At 41.2% G+C, this 25,888-nt stretch overlaps 1 protein-coding gene across 1 annotated transcript in view; it reads right to left on the bottom strand.

Moving 5' to 3' along the window:
* Positions 1 to 25,888, bottom strand: part of AGTPBP1 (ATP/GTP binding protein 1) — a 233,703-nt gene that overhangs the window by 4,044 nt on the left and 203,771 nt on the right. The window contains exon 26 of the mRNA XM_036737618.1: positions 19,013 to 19,050. Coding sequence (XP_036593513.1) covers positions 19,013 to 19,050 — 38 coding nt within the window. The remainder of the gene's footprint in view (positions 1 to 19,012; positions 19,051 to 25,888) is intronic.

Raw genomic sequence — 25,888 nt, 5'->3', positions numbered from 1 at the left:
TCATCTGAGTAGCTATCTGAGAGATTTAAAATATAGGAATATGCAATCTGAGAAAGCTTATCCTTCAAAAATAATAACATTCCCATAGCACTTTATGTTTTAATCAATCAACAAGCATTTATTAGGCAATTATTGCATACCAGTAACTATGCTAATAGCTGGAGATACAAAGAAAGGCAAAAAACAAAAACAGTTCCTGCCTTCACAGATCTTACATTCTGCTGGGAGAAACAACACATATTAATCGGAATATACAAAATAAATGCTGAGCAGATGGCAGGGAACCTGAGAGGGAAAGGCACTCACACCTAGAAGAACCAGGAAAGGTCTCCTACAGGTAATAGTACTGGCTGTTATTACTGTCATCATTGTTCAGCTGTTTCAGTCGTGTCTGGCTCGGTGATCCCATTTGGGTTTGGTTTTTTTGGCAAAGGTATTGGAGCAGTTTGCCATTTCCTTCTCCAGCTTATTTTACAGATGAGGAAACTGAGGCAAGCAATGTTATATGACTTGCCCAGGGACACACAGCTACTAAGCGTCTGGGGCCAGATTTGAATTTGGCTCTTTCTGACGCCAGGCCCTCACTCTGTCCACTGCGCCACCTAAATGGTACCTGAGCTGAGTATTAAAGGAAGCTGGACATTCCAAGAGTCAAAGGTTAGGGGGGACAGCATTCCAGGAATGGGGGACATATCATAAAGGGGCAAAAACAGGAGATGGGATTGTGTGTGGGGAAGGGTTCTTCACATCTTCACAACAACCTAGTGAAGTAAATAGTATAACTACTATAATGCCAATTTCAAGATATGGAAATTATGCAGGGGTGTGCCAAAACCAGCTTGATAGGCTAAAGAGAGGCAATTGTTCAATTTTCAGTGTGTGCATTTACACCTGGGAAGTGGGCAGAGGCTATAAATCAGGGTTTAATTTATTGTTTTATTGATTTCCAGATTTAAGAAGGTGAGGGGAAAACTGTTAATAATACAGATTAAACTTAAAGTGTGTCATATTTTTTCCCAGAGAGGCAGTTCTTAAAATTTACCATCTTGGACTATTCCCAAAGAGCCATAAAACTGCACATATCCTTTGATCCAGCAATACCACTACTAGGTCTGTATCCCAAAGAGACCAAAGAAAAAGGGAAAGGACCTTTGTACAAAAATGTTTATCATAGCTCTTTCTCTGGTGGCCAAGAATTGGAAATTGAGGGATGTCCCTCAGTTGGGGAATGGCTGAACAAGTTGTAGTATGTGATTGTGATGGGATACTATTGTGCTATAAAAAATGATGAAAAGGTGGACTTCAGAAAAACCTGGAAAGACTTACATGAACTGATGCAAAGTGAAGTGAGCAGAACCAAGAGAACATTGTACACAGCAACAGCAATATGTAGATGATCAACTGTGAATGACTTAGCTCTTCTCAGCAGTACAATGATCTAAGGTAATCCCAAAGGACTCATGCTATCCACCTCTAGAGAAAGAACTGATGGAATCTGAATGCAGATTGAAGTATACTATTTTTCATTTTATTTTTTTGTGGGTTTGGTGGGGTTTTTTGGAGGGGAGATGTTTTCTTTCACAACATGACTAATATGAAAATATGTTTTACATGATTGCACATGTATATGTGACACATTTAATATATAAGTAAATTGCTTACTGTCTCAGGGATGGAGGAGAGCAAAGAGGGAGAGAATTTTGAACTCGAAATTTTTTTAAAATGGGAAAAATATTATTAAAATTGAAAACAACCAACCATGACAACAAAAAACATTTACCAGCATAGTGCTCAAACTAAGGCTCAGGGTTAATGTAATTTTTCTCTGGGTAATTGTCCATTTGGATTCTTTGGAAATGTTAGTATTCTCAAACTTCCAGCCAGGAGAATGTTGGTGTTAAAAAAAGGGACCTTTGTTTCCGTAAAAAGTTGAGCATCATTAAATGAACTGTGCAATTGCCCAGGACAATTCAGGCTGTTCTCCTCCTCCTGTCCAACTCTGATCCGAGACTATTCATCATCCATCAGCAGTATCTATTCAAGATAAATATATTTAAACTATTTTGCCCGGCACATAGTAGGCACTTAAATGCTTATTGAGTGACTGAGTGGTCTGTCTGCAGATCATAATCAAGATGGGAAAGGCATTTCTATATCTATTTGGTTTTCCCATGTGGATAGAAGACAAACTTTTCTGAACAATTATGGGCCACTTTTAGGAGGTTCTGAAAACATTCCAAGGCTTGGTCAACCCAATGTCAAGCATAAAAAGTAGCATCTAGAGAACTTCATCATCCATAGGGAATCTTTCTTTTATTCAGATCATATTGAACATTCTCCATGAAAGTGGCAAATACCTTTAGTAAGCATACATCTCTGTTTCATTCTTCACCTGATAGTCATAATCAAAGGCTCATTGAATGGTTATCTCTACTGTTATATCTCTCAAGGAATGTTGTATGACCTTGGCATATTGATGGGAGATGCCTTATTTCAGGAGAACTCTTTGGATGACTTTGCTTAGTTGGATATCTCATGAGTAGTATCTATTAGCGCTATCTACTCCAAAGAGCAAGGCAGCTAGGTGGTTCAGTGGATAGAGCTCTGGACTAGAGTTCAAATCCAGCCTCAGACACTTAATGGCTGTGTGACCTGGGAGAGTCACTTAACCTCTGTTTGCCTTATTGATGGGAGAAGGAAATGGCAAACCTCTACAGTATCTTTGCCAAGAAAAACCCTATGGGGTCACAAAGAGTCAGACATGACTGAAAAACTGAACAACTCCAAAGAGCAGTGGAGGTGCACATGATGAGTATAAGCAGAATATAACACATTACAAATGAGATGTTACGTGGGAGAAGTGGCATGAAGAATGTCATCGGGGCAGCTAGGTGGTGAGGCAGATAGAGCACCAGTCCTGTAGTTAGGAAGACTTGAGTTCAAATTCAGTCTCAGATACTTACTAGCTGTGTGACCCTGGGCAAGTCACTTAACTCTGATTGCCTCAAAAGAAAATGTTGTCAGAGAACTGTATGTTTGAAAAACAAAAAGATACTGCTACCAAGAGATGTCTTCAAACTTTTTCTTTCCATCGCTTCTCAGTAGATCATAGCTAGAAGGGGCCCCAGTCACCCTAGCCCAATCTCCTTAGTGTATAGATGAGGAAATTGAACTGATGTGTCAAAGACTGCTAATAGAAAATCAGGTCCTCTAAACCCAAATCCACTGCTTGTTTCACCAGATTATTGACCTTGCTGTCTCAAGTCTCTCTCCACTTCAGTGCATTCTCCATCTGCTGCCACAGCGATTTTCCTTCAGCTCAGATCTTACCACGTCACTTCCTTACTCGATGGTTGTCTTTTGCCCCCAGAATCAAACACAGATTCATTTGTTTAGGTTTTAAAGCCCTTCACAACCCAGTCTCATTCTATCTTTTAAGCCCCTTTAAACATTTCTCCACCTCCTACCCTCAGATCCAGCCAAACTAGCTTCCTCTCCGTTCCTCACATATGACGCTCCATTTCCCACCTCCCTGCCTTTGCCCTGGATGTCCTCCATGCCTATGATACACTCCCTTCTCATCTCTGCCTCAGAATCCTTCTCTTTACCCAGGCTAAGCTCAAGTGCCAACTTTCACACAAAGCCTTTCCTGCTATTCCCAACAGCTAGTGCCCTCCCTCTGAAGAAATAGAGGGAAGGACGGTTACAAAATGGAGTTGGTTTCATGTGGGAATTGAGAGAACCAACTGAATGCCAGCTCATGAACCCTGACTCCATCTTGCTCTGCCATATGTCTTGTCCTCCATCTTGTTTTTCTGCAAATCATTCATGGGCAAATAGATGGCATAAGAATATGGCATCAGCCATCTATTGTTTCATACAATGCAGGTGGATGCAATTAATCAGAATCTCCCAAATCTGGGAAAGGAATGATCTCAAAACCCACTGGCCCCCTCCCAACTTGACCAAAACTTCCTCTTTCCACATCCCAACTTGGAACATCCATCATCTTTCCTCTAATTAGAAATCAGATTACCTAATTTTGTATCCTGGTTTATTTCCTGTTAATTGTTTTCTTTTAATGCATAAAAATCTATCTTGCCCTATATTCAGGGCCCCATGCCAGGCAGAGTAGGCCAAGTCCCAATTTGTAATGCAGTTGGCATGCATTGCTTAATAAATCAATATGCTTAGAAGCACAGACCTTTATTTCCTCATTTATTTCTGATCACCTGCCACACCTCTCAAATTGCCTTGTATTTAACACTGTGAATTTATTCTCTTTATATAGAGGAAGTTAGGTGACACAGTGGATAGAAGATTGGACTTTGAGTCAGGAAGAAAGTTCAATTTGAGCCTCAACACTTACTAGCTGTGTGACCCTGGGCCAGTCACTTAACTTCTGTCTGCCTCAGTTTCTTTATCTGTAAAGAGGGAATAATAATAGTGCTTACCCCTCCCCCCACCGGAGTTGTTGTGAGAACAAAGAGAAAATATTTGTAAAGCAATTTGCAAACCTTACAACACTATATAAATGCTATCTATCATTATTATTTCTTCTGTACATACTTACATATGGTCCTATTTTCCCCCAGTTGGCATGTCACTATGAGTAGGCATTGTTCCATTCTCTGCATCTGCCTTACCGATACCTAGTATAGCACCTGGCACACAGTAGATGCTTATTAAATGTTTCTTAATGATTGATTGCACCGCACCATATTTTCCATATTTTTCATTCTTCCCTATGCCTACCCACCTTTTCACGGAAGTCATCAAATATAATGGTATATATGTTGATACAATTTAGAATCTCATCAAGTTCTTTTGCAGATTCCTCTCCTTTTTCATCTTCTGGTCTTTGCTCAGGCCCCGATGGCTCAGACGGAGCGTAAATAGCAATTGTTTCTATTCTGGTCAGAAACCCCGAGGATTTTCCTGTCCTAGACTGATTTTTTTAACTAGGTAAAAGAGGCCATTCTTTGCCTCATTTCTTGCCTAGGCTTAATCACTGAATGGTCATTGCCTCAGTCAAAGTGAAACCTGGGAAAGACCTTAACTTAAAAAGGCCAAGGTGTCCCACTGCATCCAGGGCCATCTTCAGTCATCGTTATTTATATCTGGCCACTGGACTCAGATGGCTCCAGAGGAGAGAGTGAGGCTGGTGACTTTGCACAGCCCTCCCTGACTTAAATTCAATTCACTTGCAAGTCACGGCATCACCTTCCTGATGTCTGGGTCCTCTTCGAGAACAAAGGACAAACGACAACCTTTCTCATCCTCTATGGCAGACATTGGCATAGAAGCAGTAATTGTTTTTATGGTAGACTTTTTGCAAATATTTATCTCTATTGAAATATGATATGACCAAATGTCCCATGACATAGTCTTTCTTGATGTCTTTAGACAAACAATACATCCAACTCTGTCAAGTTCTTTGCCTCTCTGAGAAGAACTGGTGAGCTTTCTATCAATATCAGTTTTTGGTCCTTGTATCCCAAGAGCCTCGCAGAGTACAGGGTAGGCTCTTCATAAATGTTTGTTTAATGGAACCGAAATTCAAGTGAATTCTGTTCAATCTATAGTAAGCATGTAGGGACTGATAAAATGAAGTTTCTCTAGGAGTTTAACCATTGATGGTCAATGGAGAGGGGTGTTAAATTTAGATATCAAAAGGTAAGCTAATGTTTATAACCAGTCTATAAACTGTAACTGGTTCTTACTACCCCTCCCCACTCCTTCTCCCTATTTCTAACATTCTACCATTGTCACTGCAGAAGTAGAAAAGGGGCCCACAGGATTGAGTGCCATTTTGTACTTTCCTTTGTTGCCCAGCTTGCCATGGCCAAATAATTTATTATAAAGTAGCCAGAAGATTGGAGAAAAATGCCTCTGTACTAGGCTCAGTTGGTCTTCAGGAAACATACAGTTTTCTGCCATCATTATTACTCAGATAGTTTCCAAAAACCTACAGAATTTGTGCTCGAGGCAAAAAATTTCCAGTAAAACCTACCAGAATTTGTGCTCAACATAAATCAGATGAGCCAGGCCTGAATCCTGAATTACATCTTTAAATGATTATAATGTAAAAAAACAGAAGGCTTGGGGGGGTCACTATCTAAAAAAAACGCTAAGATTTTAGAGAAAAAGTGTGGAGAGGAGAGGAGAGGAGAGGAGAGGAGAGGAGAGGAGAGGAGAGGAGAGGAGAGGAGAGGAGAGGAGAGGAGAGGAGAGGAGAGGAGAGGAGAGGAGAGGAAAAACCACATCTTCCATATCTGGGCTCAGTGCAAAGCCCACATGGCCATCAGCCAATTTGTTGAGATATTTGTCTTTCAAGGCTCTTACCCTCCCTTTATTTACTTCTCCCCTTGCCCATGATGCCTCATCTATGTGCCCAGTGACCTTTTCCTTTCTCCTTCCTATTTTTGCTTTTAAATCACCCAACTTTCAGGAAAAGATAGCCATGCCATTACAGTATGGTATTACCTCTCCCAAGGATATGTCATTTTAATCCTTATCTCCAATTACAGGATAACATCTAGGTGGCAGAGTGGATAGAGCACTGGGCTTGGAATCAGTAAGACTCATCTTCTTGAGTTCAAATCTGGCCTCAAACACTTACTAACTGTGTGACCTTGGGTAGTCACCTCACCCTGTTTGCCTCAGTTTTCTCATCTGTGAAATGAGCTGGAGAAGGAAGACCACTCCCGTATCTTTGCCAAGAAAACCCCAAATGGGGTCATGAAGAGTCAGACACAACCGAAACAAGTCAATGACAGCAACCTCCTTCAGGTAACATGAAGCAGGCAATGGAGGAGTTTAGGGGCAGAGGAACCTTCCTTTCCCTGATATCATACCTTTCTACTTCGCCTCTGTGTAAGGCAGACCCTGTGGCCTCATCCTCAAAGACCAGTATGTTCCTCCCCAAATCTCTATTTGAAGAAAAGTACCCATGCCCTAGGCAGCCACTCTTCAAACATCATTCAGCCCATGACTCTCTTCCAATGGGTATGTTCCTCTTTGAAATTCCCCTTGAAGAATTTCTAGATACTGGAGTAGCTTGCCATTTCCTCCTCCAGTTCATTTTACAGATAAGGATACTGAGGCAAACAGGGTTAAATGACTTGTGCAGGGTCACACAGCCATGCCAGGCAGGCTCAGCCCATGACTCTCCAGATCACTGCTCCACTTTTCCATTTTTTCTGTTATCTTCCCCCACCAGAATTTAAGCTCCTTAAGGGCACAAGCTATCTTTCTACTTATTTGTATCTGTAACCCCAGCACTTACCACAATGCCCGGTACGTAGCACAACTCTTGCTCCTCCAGTTACCAATTCCCAAAGAATGACCTCAGGTATGAACTGCTGGGCTGTTTGTCCTCTTCTAAGACCTAGCACTAGAATCAGCCACACAGCTAAATCATAAAGGGTCTGGGGCTTGATTTTAACTCATCTTGCTGACTCGAAGTCCAACCTTCTAACCACTGTGCCAACTAAGCTTCCTCTATAGTGTGCAGTGTATAAACCCCTGGACACAAGTAAGGAGAACCTGAGTTCAAATTTGGCCTCAGGCACCTACTAGCTGTGTGACCCTGGGCAAGTCCCTTAACTCTGTCTGCCTCAGTTTTCTCAGCTATGAAATGTGGACAATAGTAATACTTCACAAGGTTATCGTGACAATCAAATGAGATATTTGTAAAGCACTTAGTACAGAACTGGCACTTAATAAATGCGCATGCCCTTGTTTTCACTACATATTTCTCCAAAGAGATCAAGAAGCAGTGGTATGCTGGTAAAATGTTTAACAACTGGCTCTTCCCACCCTCTCCCCAACAAAAAAAAATATACTTAATGCACTTTTAGGTTTAATCTGCATTTCCTCCATCAGTTTCTTAAATCCAGACAATCAACAAAACGATAAATCAAACCCTGGTTCGATATGGAAACTTTAACAACTTCAAGGAACATTTAACAATTGGTTCCTGCAAGCCAGATTCAGCTAACTCTGGTAATGAGTCTCTCTCCATTTAGATAGGGTTGGCCTCTGCCTCTGGAGGTGCTGCACCTATGATTGTTGTTCAGTAATTTCTCAGTTGAAGCTGACTCTCTGTGACCCCACTTTGGGGGTTTTCTTGCCAAAGATACTGGAGTGCTTTGCCATCTCCTCCTCCAGTTCATTGTAAGGATACTGAGGCAAGCAGGGTTAAATGACTTGCCCAAGGTCACACAGCTAGTGTGATTTGAATTCAGGAAGAGCGATCTTCCTAACTGCAGGTCCACTGTGCCACCTAGCTACCCTGTTGCACCTATGATAGTGCTATGCAAAGGATTTCGGGGCTGATTTGAACAAGATGTATTCAGAGATATGTTCTGACTGCCAATCGAAGGTGGTCTTGTAAAGTTCATCAGCTTTTAAAAGTAACCCCAGTTCTGGCCAAATATCAACTGGCAGACCTCAAGTGGTATGTTTTACATCACTGCTGTTCACATCCAGGGCCAAATTTCAGGAGTGGCTTCTTAAGCATGATCCTCTTAAGCTGAATTTTCACAGACCTGTTAGACAACTACCAGAAAGGATGCACAAGAGTTGTTGGCATGAGAGAATTTGGCCCCATGAGTTAAGGGCTTAAAGTATCGTAACACCACGGATCACTTTAAAATCAGCTTTTCTCTTCAGAATAAAGTATGTGATTGTTATCCCTTCTAGGGTTACCATGGGTTTTATTTTTTATCATTATCATTATTATGATCATTTCCGCCAATCCACAGCAGCATGGTATAGTGTGGAAAGAGCCCTGTACTTGGAGTAGAAGCCTGAATTTTAATCCAGGCTTTTTAACCTAGGCTCTGCCATTCATGAATTATGTAGCCTTTCATTTATCTTGTCCCCTCTCTGAGTCTGTCTTCTTTTTTAAAATAAGGAAGTTGGACATTAAATGATCTCTAAGGTCCATAAAAGCTCATGTTTCATTATTATGGCATCAGGGATATAAAAGCATGAGGAGCAGCTATTTTCCCAGCCATTAGGAGACTCACAGCATTAGGGCCATAATGATAAGAGTCACATCAGGAAATGCCAATGGTAGTGACTCCTTTTTATTGTTCTGAATGCCTTCCTTTCTTTTCAAAATTCAGCATTTAAAAGTATGCCCTATCTCACACTTACAGAATAAGAATCTCAGAGCTGAAAAGCACCTCAAAGGCCATGGAGTCCAACCTGTACCTGAACTGTGATTCCCTCCTACAACCTAGCCAACAAGCCATTCTCTATAATCCTCTTGAAGGCTTCTTATATTGGAGAGCCCATTAACTCCTGAAGCAACTTATGGGTAGTTCTTATTTTTAGGAAGTTTTCCCTTATGGCTCTTCAGTGACATCTACCCATTGCTCCTACATCTACCATCTGGAGCCAAGCAGAATAGAATCTGGTCCTTCTTTCACAAGTCAATTCCACAAACAACTGAATGTAGCCATTACAATTTCCCCCTCCTTCCCCACTAAGTCTGCTCTTTTCTAGGTTAAACACCCAGCACAGTCTCTCATTCTTTCACCCTACCCTGAACAATGCAGCACCCTCCCAGAACTTATCTCAGTAGAGCTTTCTAGCCTCTCAGTTGACGTAATTGGCTCTTTCACAGGAATTGCTGTCAAGCCATGTCTCTCATACTATATTAATATAGTTGACTTTTTGGACCCAAGATCTATACTTAACATTTATTCTTACAAAATTCTATTTTATTAGATTTAGTCCATCATTTTGGTTATTGAATCTCTGTGAATGTTGACTCTAGCTAGTTTCAAATCATCTTCAAATCTGATAAGCATGTGATCTCTGTCTACATTCAAGTTGTGTTCTCCAGAACATAACAGGGACCTCCTGAGTGAGCTAATGCTCCTACCAATGCAAAAAGACAAATCCTGGCTTGAGATAAGAAGAAATTCTACCTACTTCTGTTTTCTGGGGCCAAACAGAATGAGCTTAATTACAGGATGACAGATTAGGTCCATGAGGGGAATGAGTTCCCTCCAGAAGCAGCATGTTTCCCATCACCTGAACCCTTCGAGCAAAGGCTGGATGACCACTTGTCAGTTATGTTGTTAAGAACATTCTTTTTCCAATATGAGTTGGACTAGATGGCCTCTGAGGTTCCTTTTGAGAGTCTATGATTCTAAGGTTCAATTTCAGTCTCTTCCCCTCACCCCAATCTAACCACTTCCAAAAAAAAATTTTTTTAAAACCTGACGACAGGCTATATGATAAAGCCTAATAGCAAACCAATGCATTTGTATTTCATTTGGGAAACTTTTATGGACCTCTGCCAAGCACCTCCGAGCTGAGCAGCTGGCTGAACACACACCACCAGTGACTCACATTTGTGTTTGTAAGGGGAAACAAATAATTTAAAAAGATCAAAGACTCAATGTGATAATGAGAAACATGCTCGTTGATGCTCATCTACCGCTGAAAATCTCTACTTATAGGGATAAATTTTTTACAAGGAAAAAATATATTATGGGCCTAGTTTCAGGCTTGCTCTGGTCTCAGAACTTTTCTTCTAAGGTGGGTGACATCGCTGCTTGCCACAGACCAAAGAGTCAGGAAAACATCCATGAATGCCTCGACTCTGCTTTCATGCTTCATTCGCTGGCATTTGTTTTCTAGACCTCAATGTTTTCATCTGTAAAATTGGGAGGGGCAGGGTGTGGACTACATAAACTCTAAGATCTGTCCAGCACTCAAACTCCATGAGTCTGTGATTCTTTCTTCATGTGGAAGGCAGCCCTTTTATAAGGCTTTTATATGTCCCTCATCTCTCTCCTCTGAGCAACTAAATGTTTCAAACAATGAAAAACTGGGTTTCTCAGAAAGAGATAAAGTAACCCTGTCCTTCAGGATAACTGTGCCTTGTGCACAGTGTTGCCGTTCAGTCATTTCAGTCTTGTCCCACTCTTTGTGACCCTATTTGGGGTTTTCTTGGCAAAGATGCTGAAGCAGTTTGCCATTTCCTTCTCCAGCTCGTTTTATAGATGAGGAAACTGAGGCAAACAGAGAGTTAAGTGACTTGCTTAGAGTCACATAGTTAGTAAGCATCTCAGGCAGAATTTCAACTCAAGTCTTCCTGACTCCAGGTCTTCCCTCTTCGGGCAGGTTCTATCCACTGCGCCACCTGAAAATAGTCTCCTCCAGACCGATTATAAATATACATATACATTTACATATATGTGTATGTATGTATATATATATGTGCATGTGTATATGTATGTATGTGTGGTATGTATGTGTGTATGTATACACACACACACATATATATATATGTGTGTATATATATATATATATATCATTGTAGTTAATATATTTTTTTCCAGCACCAACAAATATCTCATGCATCCTCAGTCTTCTTTCTTCATTCATCCTTTGCTATCTGCCTACAAATATGCTCAGAAATCCCAAGCACCAATGAAAAACCTTCCCTTTCACCTTTCTATATTATCTAACTACTCTTTGAGATAGCTAGGTGGCACACTGGATAGAGTACCAGTCCTTGAATCAGGAAGACTCATCTTCATGAGTTCAAGTCCAGCCTCAGACACTTCCTAGATGTGTGACCCTGAGCAAATCACTCAATGCTGTTTGTCTCAGTTTCCTCATCTGTCAAATGAGCTGGGGAAGGAAATGGCAGACCACTCCAGTATCTTTACCAAGAAAACCCCAAATGGGCTCATGAAGAAATGACTGAACAACAAAAATCCCATCTCTCCTCCCTTTCACTGCTAAACTCCAAAGAAAGTTATCTAAACCCACTTCCTTACTACCTTACTAATCTTTCCTCAGCTCCTTACAATCTGCCTTCTACCTCTACTGAAACTACTCTCACAATTTACCAACAACCTCCTAATCACCACATCCAATAATCTGTTTTACTCTTTATTCTCCTTGATCTCTCTGTTATTTTTGGCATTACTGAACCCTCTCCTTCCTTGGCTTCAAAGCCATCAAGCTCTCCTGATTTTCACTCCTTTATTTTTCATTATCTCTTCATTTTCTTTTCCTTACCCAAAGTGTCTGCCCCCTGACTCTTCTCTTCCTAACACTCTACATGTTGGCAGTTTCACTTACTCCTTCTGTGAGTGGCTTCCTCTATCCCATCTTTCCCTAGCTTTCCATTGTGCCCTTTGGAATCTATTACTAACAAACTGCCCTTCATATTAGATCTGTGCTTTTTTCCCCCTGGAAACTGTTTCATATATTATGTATTCATTTTATGTGTGCACATGACTTTCTCCCCAAAGATGTAAGTACTTCATAAATTCTTGCTGAATTGAATTAAATCCCATAGCTTCAATGATTGCTGCTATGTAGATGAATCACAAATCAATTTCTTGAGTCCAGACTTCTCTTGGGAGGTCCCAGCAGAATGTTTTCAACGGTTCAACATTTTCTAATCTGACTTAACTAAAGCCATAGAAAGCATGCTTGTCAAATTCGTAGGTGATAAAAGTTGGGAGGGACAGACAACACATTAGATTTCACAGTTACTATGATGAACATAATGCGATAAAATTAAATGAGGATAAGTGTAAAGTTCTACATTTGCTGTAAAAAAAAAATGAACTTCATAGATACATGATGGGAAAGGTACAGCTAAACTCCAGTTCACTTTAAAGAGTCAAAGAGTATTAGTGTACTATAAGCTCAATGTGCATCAGTAGTGTGATAGAACACTCAAAAAGCTAACAACACGGGCAGCTAGGTGGAGCAGTGGATGGCAGGGGTGGGGAATCTGTGGCCTCGATGCCACATGTGGCCCTCTAGGTCCTCAAGTGTGGCCCTTTGACTGAATCCAAACTTCACAGAATAAATTCCCTTAATAAAAGGATTATATAATAAATATAATAAAAGGATTACATAATAAATATAATAAAAGGATAAAAGGATCTGTAAAACTTAGACTCAGTCAAAAGGCTTCACCCAAGGACCCTAGAAGGCCACACGTGGCCTTGAGGCCCATCCCTGGACAGAACACTAGCCCTGGAGTCAGGAGGACCTGGGTTCAAATCCAGCCTCAGACACTTACTAGATGTGTGATCAGGGGCAAGTCACTTGCCCCAGTGGCCTCCAAAAATTTTTTTAAAAGCTAATAATGCTAGCCTTTGTTGCATTCAAAGAGGCTCAATGTAAGAAGGAGGGAGGTGACCATGCTATTGTACTCTAGCTTGCTCAAACCACATCCAGAGATCTGGGAACACATTTTAGAATATCTTCAAGCAAGGGAGATTTCATAAAAGAGGGACCACAATGGCAAAAGAAGTAGTTTCTACACTATATGACAATCTATTAAAGGAACTGGAGGCATTTAGCCTGGAGAAGACTTAGGGGAGACAGAGGTTTCTTCAAGTGTATGCCTGGCTTCTAGGATGTTGGGAGCTGGGGAGGGGAGAAGGCAGGGATATGTATGCACAAAGAAATACATAAATATATGTATATACATACACACAATATATACAATATGTATACATATATACACATAGACAAACTATATATATACAACACAATTGTGTTTGTATAGTAATTTCAGAGGAGAAGGCACTAAGAAGTTGGTTGGGGGGAGGGTGCATCAGGAGAGGGCTTTGGTTGCAAAGTCAGTGTGCAGTATGGTGAATAGCACATAGAGTCTGAAGTTAAGATAATTGAGTTCAATTCTTTCCACAGACATTTACTAGTTATATCATCATAGGCGAGTCACTGTAATTCTTAGAGCCTCAGTTTCCTCATCTAGAAAATCGGGACAATAACACTCTTATTCCCTCTCTCACATTCATTGTAAGGCAAGTTCTTTTCAAATATAAAAGGGCATTCTCCAGAAGAAAGTAATCTCCTTGAGGGCAGGGACTGTTTTCCATTGTCTCTTTTTAGCATCATGTAGAAAAGTACTTTGCAAACATCAGGCACTTAATAAATGCCTGTGGGTTGGATTAAATTCTAGGTCCAACCCAACTGGACTCTTCTCTCCCTTCTCTTATTAAGAACTGTGCTCTCTGTAAGTCTTTAGTCACATTGTTCTAGCCACTCCAACCACCTTGCTATAGGGCCGCCAAAAACTGTCTCTAATCCCCGGGGGAAGTTAATCTATTCAGCTTTGAAACTTCTGTGTGGTTGAGCAATCTGGACTGTGAGTGAGCATAAACTCTCCTAGCTCATTATGCTAGCCCTAGGTCAGACCTTCTTTCATACTTTGCCATGAGCCCTGCCGCTATTCACTTGCCCTAGCCCCTGTTTTGGGCACAGTAATAAAATCAGTGTTACCATTGCTTTTGGAAAGGGCATGATTCAATTTACCATCCCTGTGACACACCCAACCCCAAACTCCTTGATGTGTTTCATCTTCCCCATTGGAACATAAACTCCTGGGACTATCTAACTTTTCCATTTGTATCACTAGCACTTAGCACAGTGCCTTGAACTTGATAGGTGCTTAATAAATGCTGTTTCATTTATTAGTTCATTCTGTATGCGTAGAGTGTCTTCAATGGCTCAAAACTTTTTAGTGATTTCACTAATTATAATTATTTGCATTGGGGTCTCACCTTCTTGTAAACTGTTAGCTTCCTGAGGGTGTGGCATTTAAGAAGGTTTAAGAGATATAATTTCTGGGTAATTTACCCATTTTGTTAATAATGCCAGCATTTTAATAAAAGGATGCTCATTTGGTAGTCTCTCTCTTAGACCAAAGACAATCATGGCAGCAGATTCTTTGCTTATATGTCCTTTTGGAAGAGGCATATTCCCCAGAGTGGCAATCAACTCTGATCGGTTAACAATTGATGAGAGAATGAATATTATGAGGGGCTGGACCTAAACTTCAATTACTTACTTCCTAAATTACCTCCAACCTTGGCCAAAGAATTCTATTCAAAGATTTTAACCCCACCCAAACCTGAGGAGAACATAATAGCTATCCCACCTGGGTAGAGTCTGGATAGAGTAAAAGGTTAACTCAACCTTCGGAGACTGCGGTCTTAAAATGAGGATCTAAGAAACGGGGGAAATCTGAATCTCTCCAAATCATTGGTCATTAATTAGCATTTCTCCCAAGGGCAAGGACCATACCTCATCTAAACTTAGTATTGGTCTTATCACCTAACCCAGGGTTCTGCCCTGACATTTGCTCTCTTATATTATAGAATATTAGCTTCTTTGTCTACTCATATGGATTAGTGAGTTAAAGGTTCTTTTTCTTAAGGATCTGTACCTAAAAAAAAAGCCCCCCAAAACAGCCTGTAGGCTTTAAGGGAGCATATATCATTGCCCTGTATAAGACAAAGATGACAACCACAAATTAATAACTTACACATTTCCATCATATTTAGCCTTTCCAAGCTATTTCCCTTTCCAGTTCCTTTGAGTGGCAATTTCTTTTGGCTTATACCACCAATATCTTTTTTTTTTAAATGAGAGAACCTTGCTCATTTGGGTAATCCAAACATAAAAGTGAATGACCCTACTTAGCAAGTAGATTTTCCATAGAAAACATTTTGAAAACAACTTGTCGTTATGAAAATCTTCATTTTAAATTATATTAAATAGTGGTGGAAGAGCATATTAAATGTGCTATATGCTAATATTCCACCATGATTTCCATTGCTGGAGAAAAGATGACCACAGGGACCCATGTAGCTTGGCCTTTAGCTGGGAGCTAATAAAAAGTGAAGAAATAAAAACACATCATTGCAGACAGTACAGTGGAGACAGTACTATTAAGCAAGCCAAGAAGATTATTGCCTGTTTCACCAGCTCCAGCTCATTAAACATTCTGTTGAAAACCGTTCCAGCTTCAAGTTCTAAATGAAGCAGACTTGCCTGGCAATGAAGCTCTCCACTGGTTCCTGGCTAAAATACCATGCTTTCCCTACAGAATGCCTGAAATGGAACTACCGGGCTCTCAGTAAGCAAACATAAGAAATGAAAAGATTGGTCTGGACATCAGGGGCAGCAAATACTAGACCAGAAAGATCCACTGCCCCTCATTATAAAGATAGGCCCCACAAATTCTGTACAAACAAGAAGAGAAGGTTAAGTTACCAAGTATCTTTTGAGTTTGTTTTTTTCCAAATTGCCCTCCAAATCTTTTCTTCTGGAACTTTGGTAGTTCCCATTCACTTTACAATTTAGTTGGCACTAATGTTTTCAGGATAATGAGGCCAATGGTAGCAAGTAACTTCTATACTCAAACTCTCGGAGTTGATATCTCTCATATTTCATTCTGCCTGGTGTATGTGCTAAGCCTTCACTGGACTATGAACTCCATGAGGTCAGAAACCATACATTCTTTCTGTGTTGTACATAGTAGGCACCTCATAAATTTTTTTGCATTAAGTATATGTGCAGTTTAATAAAATAATGTATAGAAAAAGTTTTTCAAGCCTTAAAACAATATATAACCGTCAATTATCATTATCAATATAGCACCTGGGAGGAGTTTCACTATCCCAATTCACAATGTGAGCACCTCAGACAAAGTTGCCCCAGGTTCAGGGTACTGTATACATCTACATCCATTTAAAATCATAGCTCAAGAGCCCTCACCGTGTGTTTACTAGCTAGGTGGAGGGTAAATTTAGTTCAAAGCAAAGGCATTTAATGCAATAGCATAGTAACAGGCCAAAACAATGAAATATTTCATCTTTAAGCCAAGGGCATACTCTCCTACAAATACATATACACCATCGGTAGTAAGAGCAGGCACACACAGGAAACATATGACCAAAGCATGTATCTGGAGGAGCACACATATGAGCAAAACATGTGGCCTCTAGGCTCTTTTCCCCCCAGCTATGATCTTTTAGACAATAGATATCTTTAACTCATTCATCCATGTGACTACGCAGAGGTCTTCCTACATAGAAAAAATTCTTCTGGACTTTTTTCCTCAAGGATAACTCTGTCTATTCCTTTCAGGGCCTTGGCTAGAAGGGATTTTTTCATCTGCAAGAAATTCTTTGGCCCAAACACCAAGCTCTTTAGCACAAAAGCAATGGCCCTCCTACTTAGCTAGTGTCTTCAGACTCCATTCTATTTTGGCAACCATTATTTCGAATCACAGGGTTTGACCACAGGGCTTGCTTCTCTGAGACTTCAGTGTAGCTTATGATTTCATGCTTAATTTTCTTTTTTTTTTTTTTTTGGAGGGGGAAGGCAGGGCAAGTGGGGTTAAGTGACTTGCCCAAGGTCACATGACTAGTAAGTATGTCAAGTGTCTGAGGCCGGATTTGAACTAAGGTCCTCCTGACGCTCTACTCACTGCGCCATCTAGCTGCCCCTCCATGCTTAATCTTCAATAGCTAGATTACACATAGTCAGTATTCAAACTAGAGACTCCCTTCCTAACAAAATACCAAGGGCTCTCAGAGACCTCCCAGTTTCTCAGTCACCAAACCCTTCCATTCTCCCATGCAGGCAGATGAATATAGAAGTTGGGAGCAAGGGAAGCCCAGGAAGACACAGAAACAAAACAAAGCTTAGGGGCTAGGTCATTGTAATCACCTAACTAACCACATTCCTGACCTTCTATATGGATCTACCAGCAAAGTCTTCAATATTTGAGCTTTCTTTTATAATACAGGGTGTCCCAAAAGTCTTAGCACAGTTTAAAGCAGGGATAGGCAACCTGTTGCCTCAAGGCCACATGTGGCCTTCTAGGTCCTTGGGTGCGGCCTTTTGACTGAGTCCAAGTTTTACAGAACAAACCCTTTTATTAAGGGGATTTGTTCTGTGAAGTTTAGATTCAGTCAAAGGGCTGCGCTTGAGGACCTAGAGGGCCACAGGTTCCCCACTCCTGGTTAAAACTTTAGGTTTAAACTGTAGTAACTTGGTATAGCATGGTCAACTCAGCTCAGGATGAAGAAGGAAGGAAGGAAGGAAGGAAGGAAGGAAGGAAGGAAGGAAGGAAGGAAGGAAGGAAGGAAGGAAGGAAGGAAGGAAAGGAAAGGAAAGGAAAGGAAAGGAAAGGAAAGGAAGGGAGGGAGGGAGGGAGGGAAGGAAGGAAGGAGGGAGGGAGGGAGGGAAGGAGGGAAGGGAGAAGGGAAGAAGGAAGGAAGGAAGGAAGGAAAGAGGGAGGGAGGGAGGTTCTCTGCCAAGAATACCCCAAAATGGGATCACAAAGAGTCAGACACGACTGAAGAACTGAACAATGACCACAGCCATTCTACGTTCTTGCCAAACTAGACCATTCTCTACTTTGGAGTCTCTACAGTCCTCTGTTTCTGTAGCTTTTCTCAGCCTTTTCCCTCTGCCCAACAAGTCCCTCTTTAAGCCTTGTTCAATTCCGGCATATCCATTAAAATAAAATTCAACATAACCCCTTCCATTGTCTCCCCTAATCCACATTGTGTGTAGCAACCTAACTCCTCAGACCTCACATAGTGTTTTGCTTTATAATTTTCTAGTGTATTTATTGTATAATATATATTACAGTTATATATGGTAGTGTCTTATCCCATTACTAGACTGCAATTTCTACAAGGTTAGGGATGGTGTCTTATCTAAATTTTGTATCTCTCCCAATGCCCATTATAGTACTTTGTATAGAGTAGGAACTTAATAAATGTTGGTAAATCAATTAGTAAAATGAATGAACAGATAAATGTTTACTGACTCCTTGTACTGTGTTGTCTATTGGCTTTGGGCTCAAATGACTAATCTTCAAAGAGCTCTAGAGCAGAGAGAATCAAGTATTTCACTTGTGGGACTAATAATTCAGAGATTATAAAACATGATACAAAATGCAAGGTAATTTACAAGTGTGCACTCTGTATTAGTGGCATAAATCACAAAATGATGGGGAAAGTCCTCATTATGCAAAGTTTTTCCCCATCTTTATGAGCTAATTCATAATTCAAAAAAACCCAATGAGAAATGGCATTAAAATCTATCTTGATATTGAGGGGATACAATATAGACACCATACCCCATATTACTCTATAATTTTGCATAAGCATTAAAATTACATACGTACCAATTGAAAGAGTCCCTTGACCTCTGGCACAGGAGCATCTGAGGAAAAAAAAGGGTTCAGAATGTGTGATAAAGGATGCAGCTTTTGTTGACCTTGTGACACAATGACATCATTGCCCAGTCCTCTGATGTCTTCTGTGTCCCAAGGTCTCAAGCAACTTACAAACAGTCCAATGCATGAGACTTTCCTTAGGAATGCATAAAATAGAGGTAAACATACACTTAGAAAGCCATCTGAGCAAGGAACGTTGCTCTATCCCCATAACGCTCTTAATATGCTTAACTCAATCTTCATAGTATACAGGGCTAGTTTGGAGTACATCCGTCCAGAGACTTTGGTTATCTCTGCCTCTGGGTTGCTGTTGGTTGTTGCTGTTGCTCGTCCTTCATTCTCCAAGAGGACCGCAACATCAGGAAACTGATGCCATGATTTGCAAGCAAACTGGATTTAAGTGAAGGAAGGCTATGCAAGGTCACTAGCCTCACTTTCTCCTACAGGGCCATCTGGGTCCAGTGGCAAGATCAGGACGACTGGAGCCTCTGGGTAACCTCAGAATGAAAAAGAGTGTCTTTGGGGCTTCTGGCAGCAGCTTCTAGCTTCCTACTCTCCCCAGCCTCTCATCACTTATTTTGTAATAATAAGAATAGGATAGAAATATCCTTCAAGGAGTTTTTTTTACCCATAACACCTCCTAGGAAGTAATGAGTTAATCATGTATGGATAGTATTCAAAGCTCTTGGAAGGAAAGAAGAGACCAGAAGAGGACAAAATGTTATTCTTTTCTCCCTATTTCTTTTTAGGCATGCCAGGCTACATTTCATAGTTTGATTGAAATTGTGCCATCCAGTCTGTCTATTCACAAACAAATAAAAGACTCTGAGCTTCTCGCATTTGGAAGAGCACAGCTTGCATCTTTTTATGTAGAAAAATAAACACTGTGTATTGTAACAACCCAAGTATGATGGATTAAACATGCATGAAAGCCAGAGCAACTCTTGTTACACAGACCATAGATTGGCTATTAGGAAAAAGTGAAGCAGCAGGGTTGGTGATACAGAACAGTGCAGAGAGATGCGTGTGACACTGTTTTAGAAGAGTAGGGTGGAATCAGGCTGCATGGCCCTGTCTATACTGCACCTTGAACATGGCAACTTTACAAAAATGAAATTAAAATCTAGTTCAAAAGTCTGAGATGAAGTCACATGCCTGTTGCTTTAAAATGCTAGGATGTATAACTAGGGATGAAGCAACCAGAGCTCTGACCCAGGGTGCTGACATCCCAACTTAGAGGAAGTCCTCAGAAGACAAGAGGAAAAGGAGACTGTAGGTCCCCATAGGCTGGTCCCAAGATAAGAATCAGGGGAAGATGGAGTCTTTGGCATGGATGCTGTTCCTCCTCAGGAGGAGGTACAAATCAGGCAGAGGAGCAGCACAGCTCCAATGCAGACTGGGAATAAGAGGCAGGCTTCAAAATGGTACCCTGACCACACTCCACATTCACAGAGTAGTAAATTCAGGGGAGAGAGACAGGGTTGCTTGTGGTGGAGAGATGAGGAAGAGTACTTCCTGTGATGTAGGAATTCTTGTAGAAAGAAGACAGATTGGGTCCTGGGTCTTCTAGGCCTTGAATTGCTCCAAGGAAGGGGGTACATTTCTCCCTAACCACATTGAACCTAGGGAAAAGTGGTAGTGGAGCTACCAGACAGTCCTTGGAAGAGCACTGGGATGAAAAATAGCCCCCCAAACACCACCATCACCACCACCCCCTTCCCCACAACTGAATTTTCCTTGTGCATCAGAATTCCAGGCTATAGCTCTGATATGGAGATAGACAGAGAGACAGAGTAAACATGGTCCTACCTCTGCCATTTTACTATTATAATTGTGTCCTAGTGGAGACTCACATGACCAAAAACATCTGAGGACATCCCTTACATCAAGCTCTTATTTATAGGTTGCATGCTGTAGCATGCAGATAGGTCTTGTCTCCCCATCGTAAATTCCTTAAGAGCCTGAGTCTTCTATTTCTTTTCTATCTTCCATGTAACCAAGTATAATATATTTGCAATATACTTACAGATACAAATATATACATACGGTTACTGATTCTATCATAGTCCTCAAAGGGGCAAGTGCAAAAATCTTCCCCATTCAAGCCCTGAACTCCACATCTTCTCTTTCTCTTAGTTAGTGACTTGGTTTCCTACTTTATAAAGTCAAATCACATCAATGAGCGCTTATTCAGGACCTTCTATATATCAGCCACAGTGCTAAGTGCTTGGGGTCCCAAAAGAGGAAAAAACAGTTCCTGCTCTCAAGGAGGTCACAGTCTAAGGCGGAGGGGGGGAGGGGGTGACAACATGCAAACAACCAGGCACAAACAAGATATATACAAGATAATCTGGAAATAATCAAATAGAGAGAAGTTAATAGGATTAAGGGGGATTAGGAAAGGCACCTTGTAGAAGATGGCATTTTTGCTGTGACTGAAGAAAGACAAGAAAGCCAGGAGATGGAGATGAGGAGGAAGAGTATCCCAGGCATGGTGGGCAGGTAGTGAAAATGCCCAGAGTGTGCAAGAAAGAGAACAGAGGACAGTGTCACTGGATTGAAGTTTGTGGGAGGGGCCAGGTTATAAAGGGCTTTGGATGTCAAACAGAGGATTTTATATGATCCTGAAGGTAATAGGGAGCCACTGGAATTCACTGAATGGGGAGATGACATTGTCAGATCTATGTTTTAGGAAGATCAATCTGACAGCTGAGAGGAAAATGGACCAGAGTGAGGAAAGGCTTGTTGAAGGAAGAACAATCAGAAATCCAGTGAAATAGAGAATATATGAGGTGAGGAGGGAGACCTGACACCAGGGGAATGGTAGCATTTATACCTCTTTCTATCCTTTGACATTGCCACCATCTTGGTCTAGGCCCTAATCACCTCATGCCTAGATTATTATTAATATTGCTAGCAGCTACTGTGGCTGTGTAAGACCAATAACACTAGCACACAGAAGTGCTGCCAACACAGGTTCTTTGATCTGCTTTTCTAAGGAAAGCAACTTTAAGGGGTTAACAATCTCGGTTTAATTTAAAATATATATATAATTCACTTAGTTCAGGGGGAAAGTCCAGCACCCTGAATTTCAGAGAAAACACAAACAGAAATTACAAGCATACATTATATAAACAGAGCAAATAACACAAACCAGTCTATTCACAGCAGTACATAGTTACCAGAAAAGCACCAACACCTGGGTTTTCAAAGCTGGGGCGGGAGTCGGGCGGGGGAGGGGGGGCAGCTACTATCGGCTACTCAGAGTCTCATCACTCTTTCAGTGAGTGTAACCCCAAAAGTCAAATGCTAACCTTCCAGTACATACAGGCTGTTCAGGACCCTGAGGGCTTGGGGCTCACCATCCAGGGTGTGGAAAAGTTCCTCAAACCCTAGCACCAAATATACAAATCAATGACTCCTGATTCCCTTAGTGCTGAGAAACACTCAGAAACAAAAAGGTGTCCACTTTACCTGCCCCATTCAAACAAAGGAGACTCATTAAAGGCACTTCATAGCTTTAGCATCCCAAAAGAAAAGAACAGCAAAAAAAGTCCTGCCCTGATTACCATTAAACTAGATTATTGCAGTGGCCTACTGGTTTGTCTCTCTGTCTCAAGTCTCTCCCCACTCCAGTCTATCTTCCACTCGGTGAAATTTATCTTCCTAAAGCACAGATGTGACCATGTCAGCCCCCTAGTCAATAAACTCCAGTGATTCCCTATTACCTGCAAGGTCAAATCGAAAATTCTGTTTGGCATTCAAAGCCCTTCACAATCTGACCTCCTACCTGTCTAGTGTTCTTACCTTTACTCCCCCCTCACACACAAACACACTGCCATCCAATGACACTGGCCTCTTTGCTGTTCCTTATATAGGACACACCATCTCCTGACACTGGCCATTTATACTGACTTGCCCATGTCTTAAATATTTTCCTTCCTCATCTCCAGCTTCTAGGAAGCTCCTGGATTCCTTCAAGTTCCAAATAAAATTCTACCTTTGTTTCAACAATCTTGCTAGCAGCTACTCTGTCTGTGTAAAACCAACAACAACCAACACACAGAGTGCTGCAAGCCCGAGTTCTTTTGAGCTGCTTTACTAAGGAAAGCAACGTTAAGGGGTTAACAATCTTACTTTAACCCAACATACAAATATCATTCACTTAGTTCAGGGGAAAAAACTAGCACCCTGAACTTCAGAGCAAATACCAACAAATTACAAACATACATTTATGAACAGACCAAATACAATTCATAATCACCAAGGAACCATCAACATCTGAGTTCAGCCGGGAGCTCGACAAGGCTGGCTCAGAGTCACACACCACTCCTGCCATGGCTGAGAGCTCCAAAAGAGAAAGTCAACCTCTGCATTTATATATCTTGTTCAGGGTCAAAGGTGAATCACACATGCGACTCACCCATGTAACCTAAAATCGTCACAAAAATTAAACCCATGAGGTCTAAAGGCCTCTGATGTCACAAACATGTCATTCAAACCCATGTAAACTAGGCTTTCCCTTGAGGCAAGGAGGTCATCAAGGACTCGTAATTTAATCGAGGAAACAAAGGCCAAACTCTTCAAGGGCACTTGGTTGAATAAGTGCTAAGAGCCCATCTTAATTCCCAATACAACCTTCTACAAGAAACCTTTCTGGAGCCCCCTTAATGCCAATGTTTCCCTTCTGTTTATTTTCTCTAATTTATGCTGAATATGTATCTTGTTTGTACATAATTGTTTACATGTCTCCCTCATTAGAATGTGGGCTTCTTGAGAGCAGACTGTCCTTTTTATCGCTTTCCATCCCCAGAGCTTAGCACAATAGTCAGAAAAAAAATAGGCAATAAATACTTCTTGACTGACTGTCTCCTCTCTTTTCTTCTACAACACATTTTTGTGGTTCTCCTTCTTCTTCTGTCTTCTCAACCTCCTTCCATCTGTATGTATTATTGTATTCTTGCAGGTTGTGCCCTGAAATTCTCTGTGTGTGCATGTGTGTGTGTGTGTGTGTGTGTGTGTGTGTGTGTGTACACTTTTTCCCTTGGCAACTTCATGTATTCCCATGGCTTCAATTAGCATCAATTTACCAAGAGCTCCTGAATCTCTCTTTATCCCCCAAACTCTCTCCAGAGTTCCAGGTATGTGTGTGTACATATAGAAACACAGATATATTTATATATGAACACATGCCCATATATCAGCTGGAAATCTCTACCTGGTTGTTCTCCTGCAATATCACACTCAAGTTCATCCAGAAATAAACTTTCATTCACCCCCACCTTTCATTGCAAATAAAACCTATCTACTCTTTCCCTACCTTTTCTGTTCCCTGATGGCAACATTATCCTTTCAATCTCCCAGGCTCTCTTGTCATTTTGGACTCACACCACCACCACCACCACTGCCACCAATGGTCCACATCCAATCATCTGGCAATCTCGCTGTTGAATGTCTGTGAAACCTGGACAGTATGCCAGTGCCATGTCAGGAAACTGAATCACTTCCATTTGAATTGTCTTAGGAAGATTCTGAAGATCGCCTGGCAGGACAAGGTACTGGACACTAAGGTTATTTCTCGAACTAAACTGCCAAGCATTCAAACTCTACTGTAGAGAGTGCAACTGTGATGGGCTGGCCACATTGTTCGAATGCCAAAAGTAAGCTTGCCTAAAAGACTATTTTATGGAGGACTCACACATGGCAAGCACTCACATGGTGGTCAGAAGAAGTGATACAAGGACACTGAAGATCTCTCTGAAGAACTCTGGAATTGATTGTGAGACATGGGAGACACTGGCACAGGACCACGCAGCATGGTGTGCCTGCATCAAGTAAGGTGCTGTTCTCTCATGAGCAAAGCAGAATTGAAGTAGCTCAAAAGAAATGCAAGATGCGCAGATTTAGAGAATCCACCCCAAAGGTTCACATGGACTATTTGTGCCCGCCCTGTGGTGGAGCATTCCGAGCTCATATTGGTCTGATCAGCCACAGTCAGACACGCTGCACCTTGACCCCAACATGGTGAAGTCACTTTGGACCTCTTGGGAGAAGGAAGGACGACAACCATCCTATCATTTGCCAAGTCCTACAGATTTTACATCTGAATTATCTCTTCCATCTGTCCCCTTTTTGCCATTTCAACAACCTTAGCTCTGCCTCACCCCCTTTTTTAACTAGACTATTGGAATATTCCTAATAGGAATTCCTAATTGGAAAATTCCTAATTGGCCTTCCTATAATCCCACATATCCACACTTCAGTTCATACTTCAGTCCACCTTGTTCATCACTCCTCCAAAAACTTTCAGTAATATACCAATGGTATGTGATTCCCTACCAAATGAAGTACAAAGTTCCTACACCAGCATTTGCTGCCCTGCACACTTTGACTACGGCTTACTTTTATAGCTTCAATTCTATCACTCTCCTTTGGCTACTCTTCTGGCTAAACTAAGCTATTCTCTGTCCCTTCTTCTCACTATGCCTTCTCCTATGTCCACCTTCCATGTATAGAATGCATTCCCATCCCACCCAACCCATCTGAGGCAGGTAGGAAGCACAGTAGGGTGGAGCACTGGATGTGGAGTCCTAAGACCTAAGTTCAAATTCAGACTCAGACCCCTACTAGCTGAGTGACCCTAAGCAGGCCAGTTAACCTTGTTTCTACCAAATGAAAGTCATTTTTTCCCTTCTATTTCTCATAGCACTCCCGTTGTACTCATTACCTTCTCCCTTTTTTATAGTTATTTGTGTACATATGTCTTTTTTGAGATAAGGGTCTATGTCTTAATTAGCTTTATAAATACAGGATGAGTGACACTGG

This window comes from Trichosurus vulpecula, chromosome 9, assembly GCF_011100635.1.
Source record: "Trichosurus vulpecula isolate mTriVul1 chromosome 9, mTriVul1.pri, whole genome shotgun sequence".
NCBI classification, from domain to species: Eukaryota; Metazoa; Chordata; class Mammalia; order Diprotodontia; family Phalangeridae; genus Trichosurus; species Trichosurus vulpecula.
The sequence above is the reverse complement of the archived record's forward strand: the minus strand, read 5'-3'. Positions and strand labels throughout refer to the sequence as shown.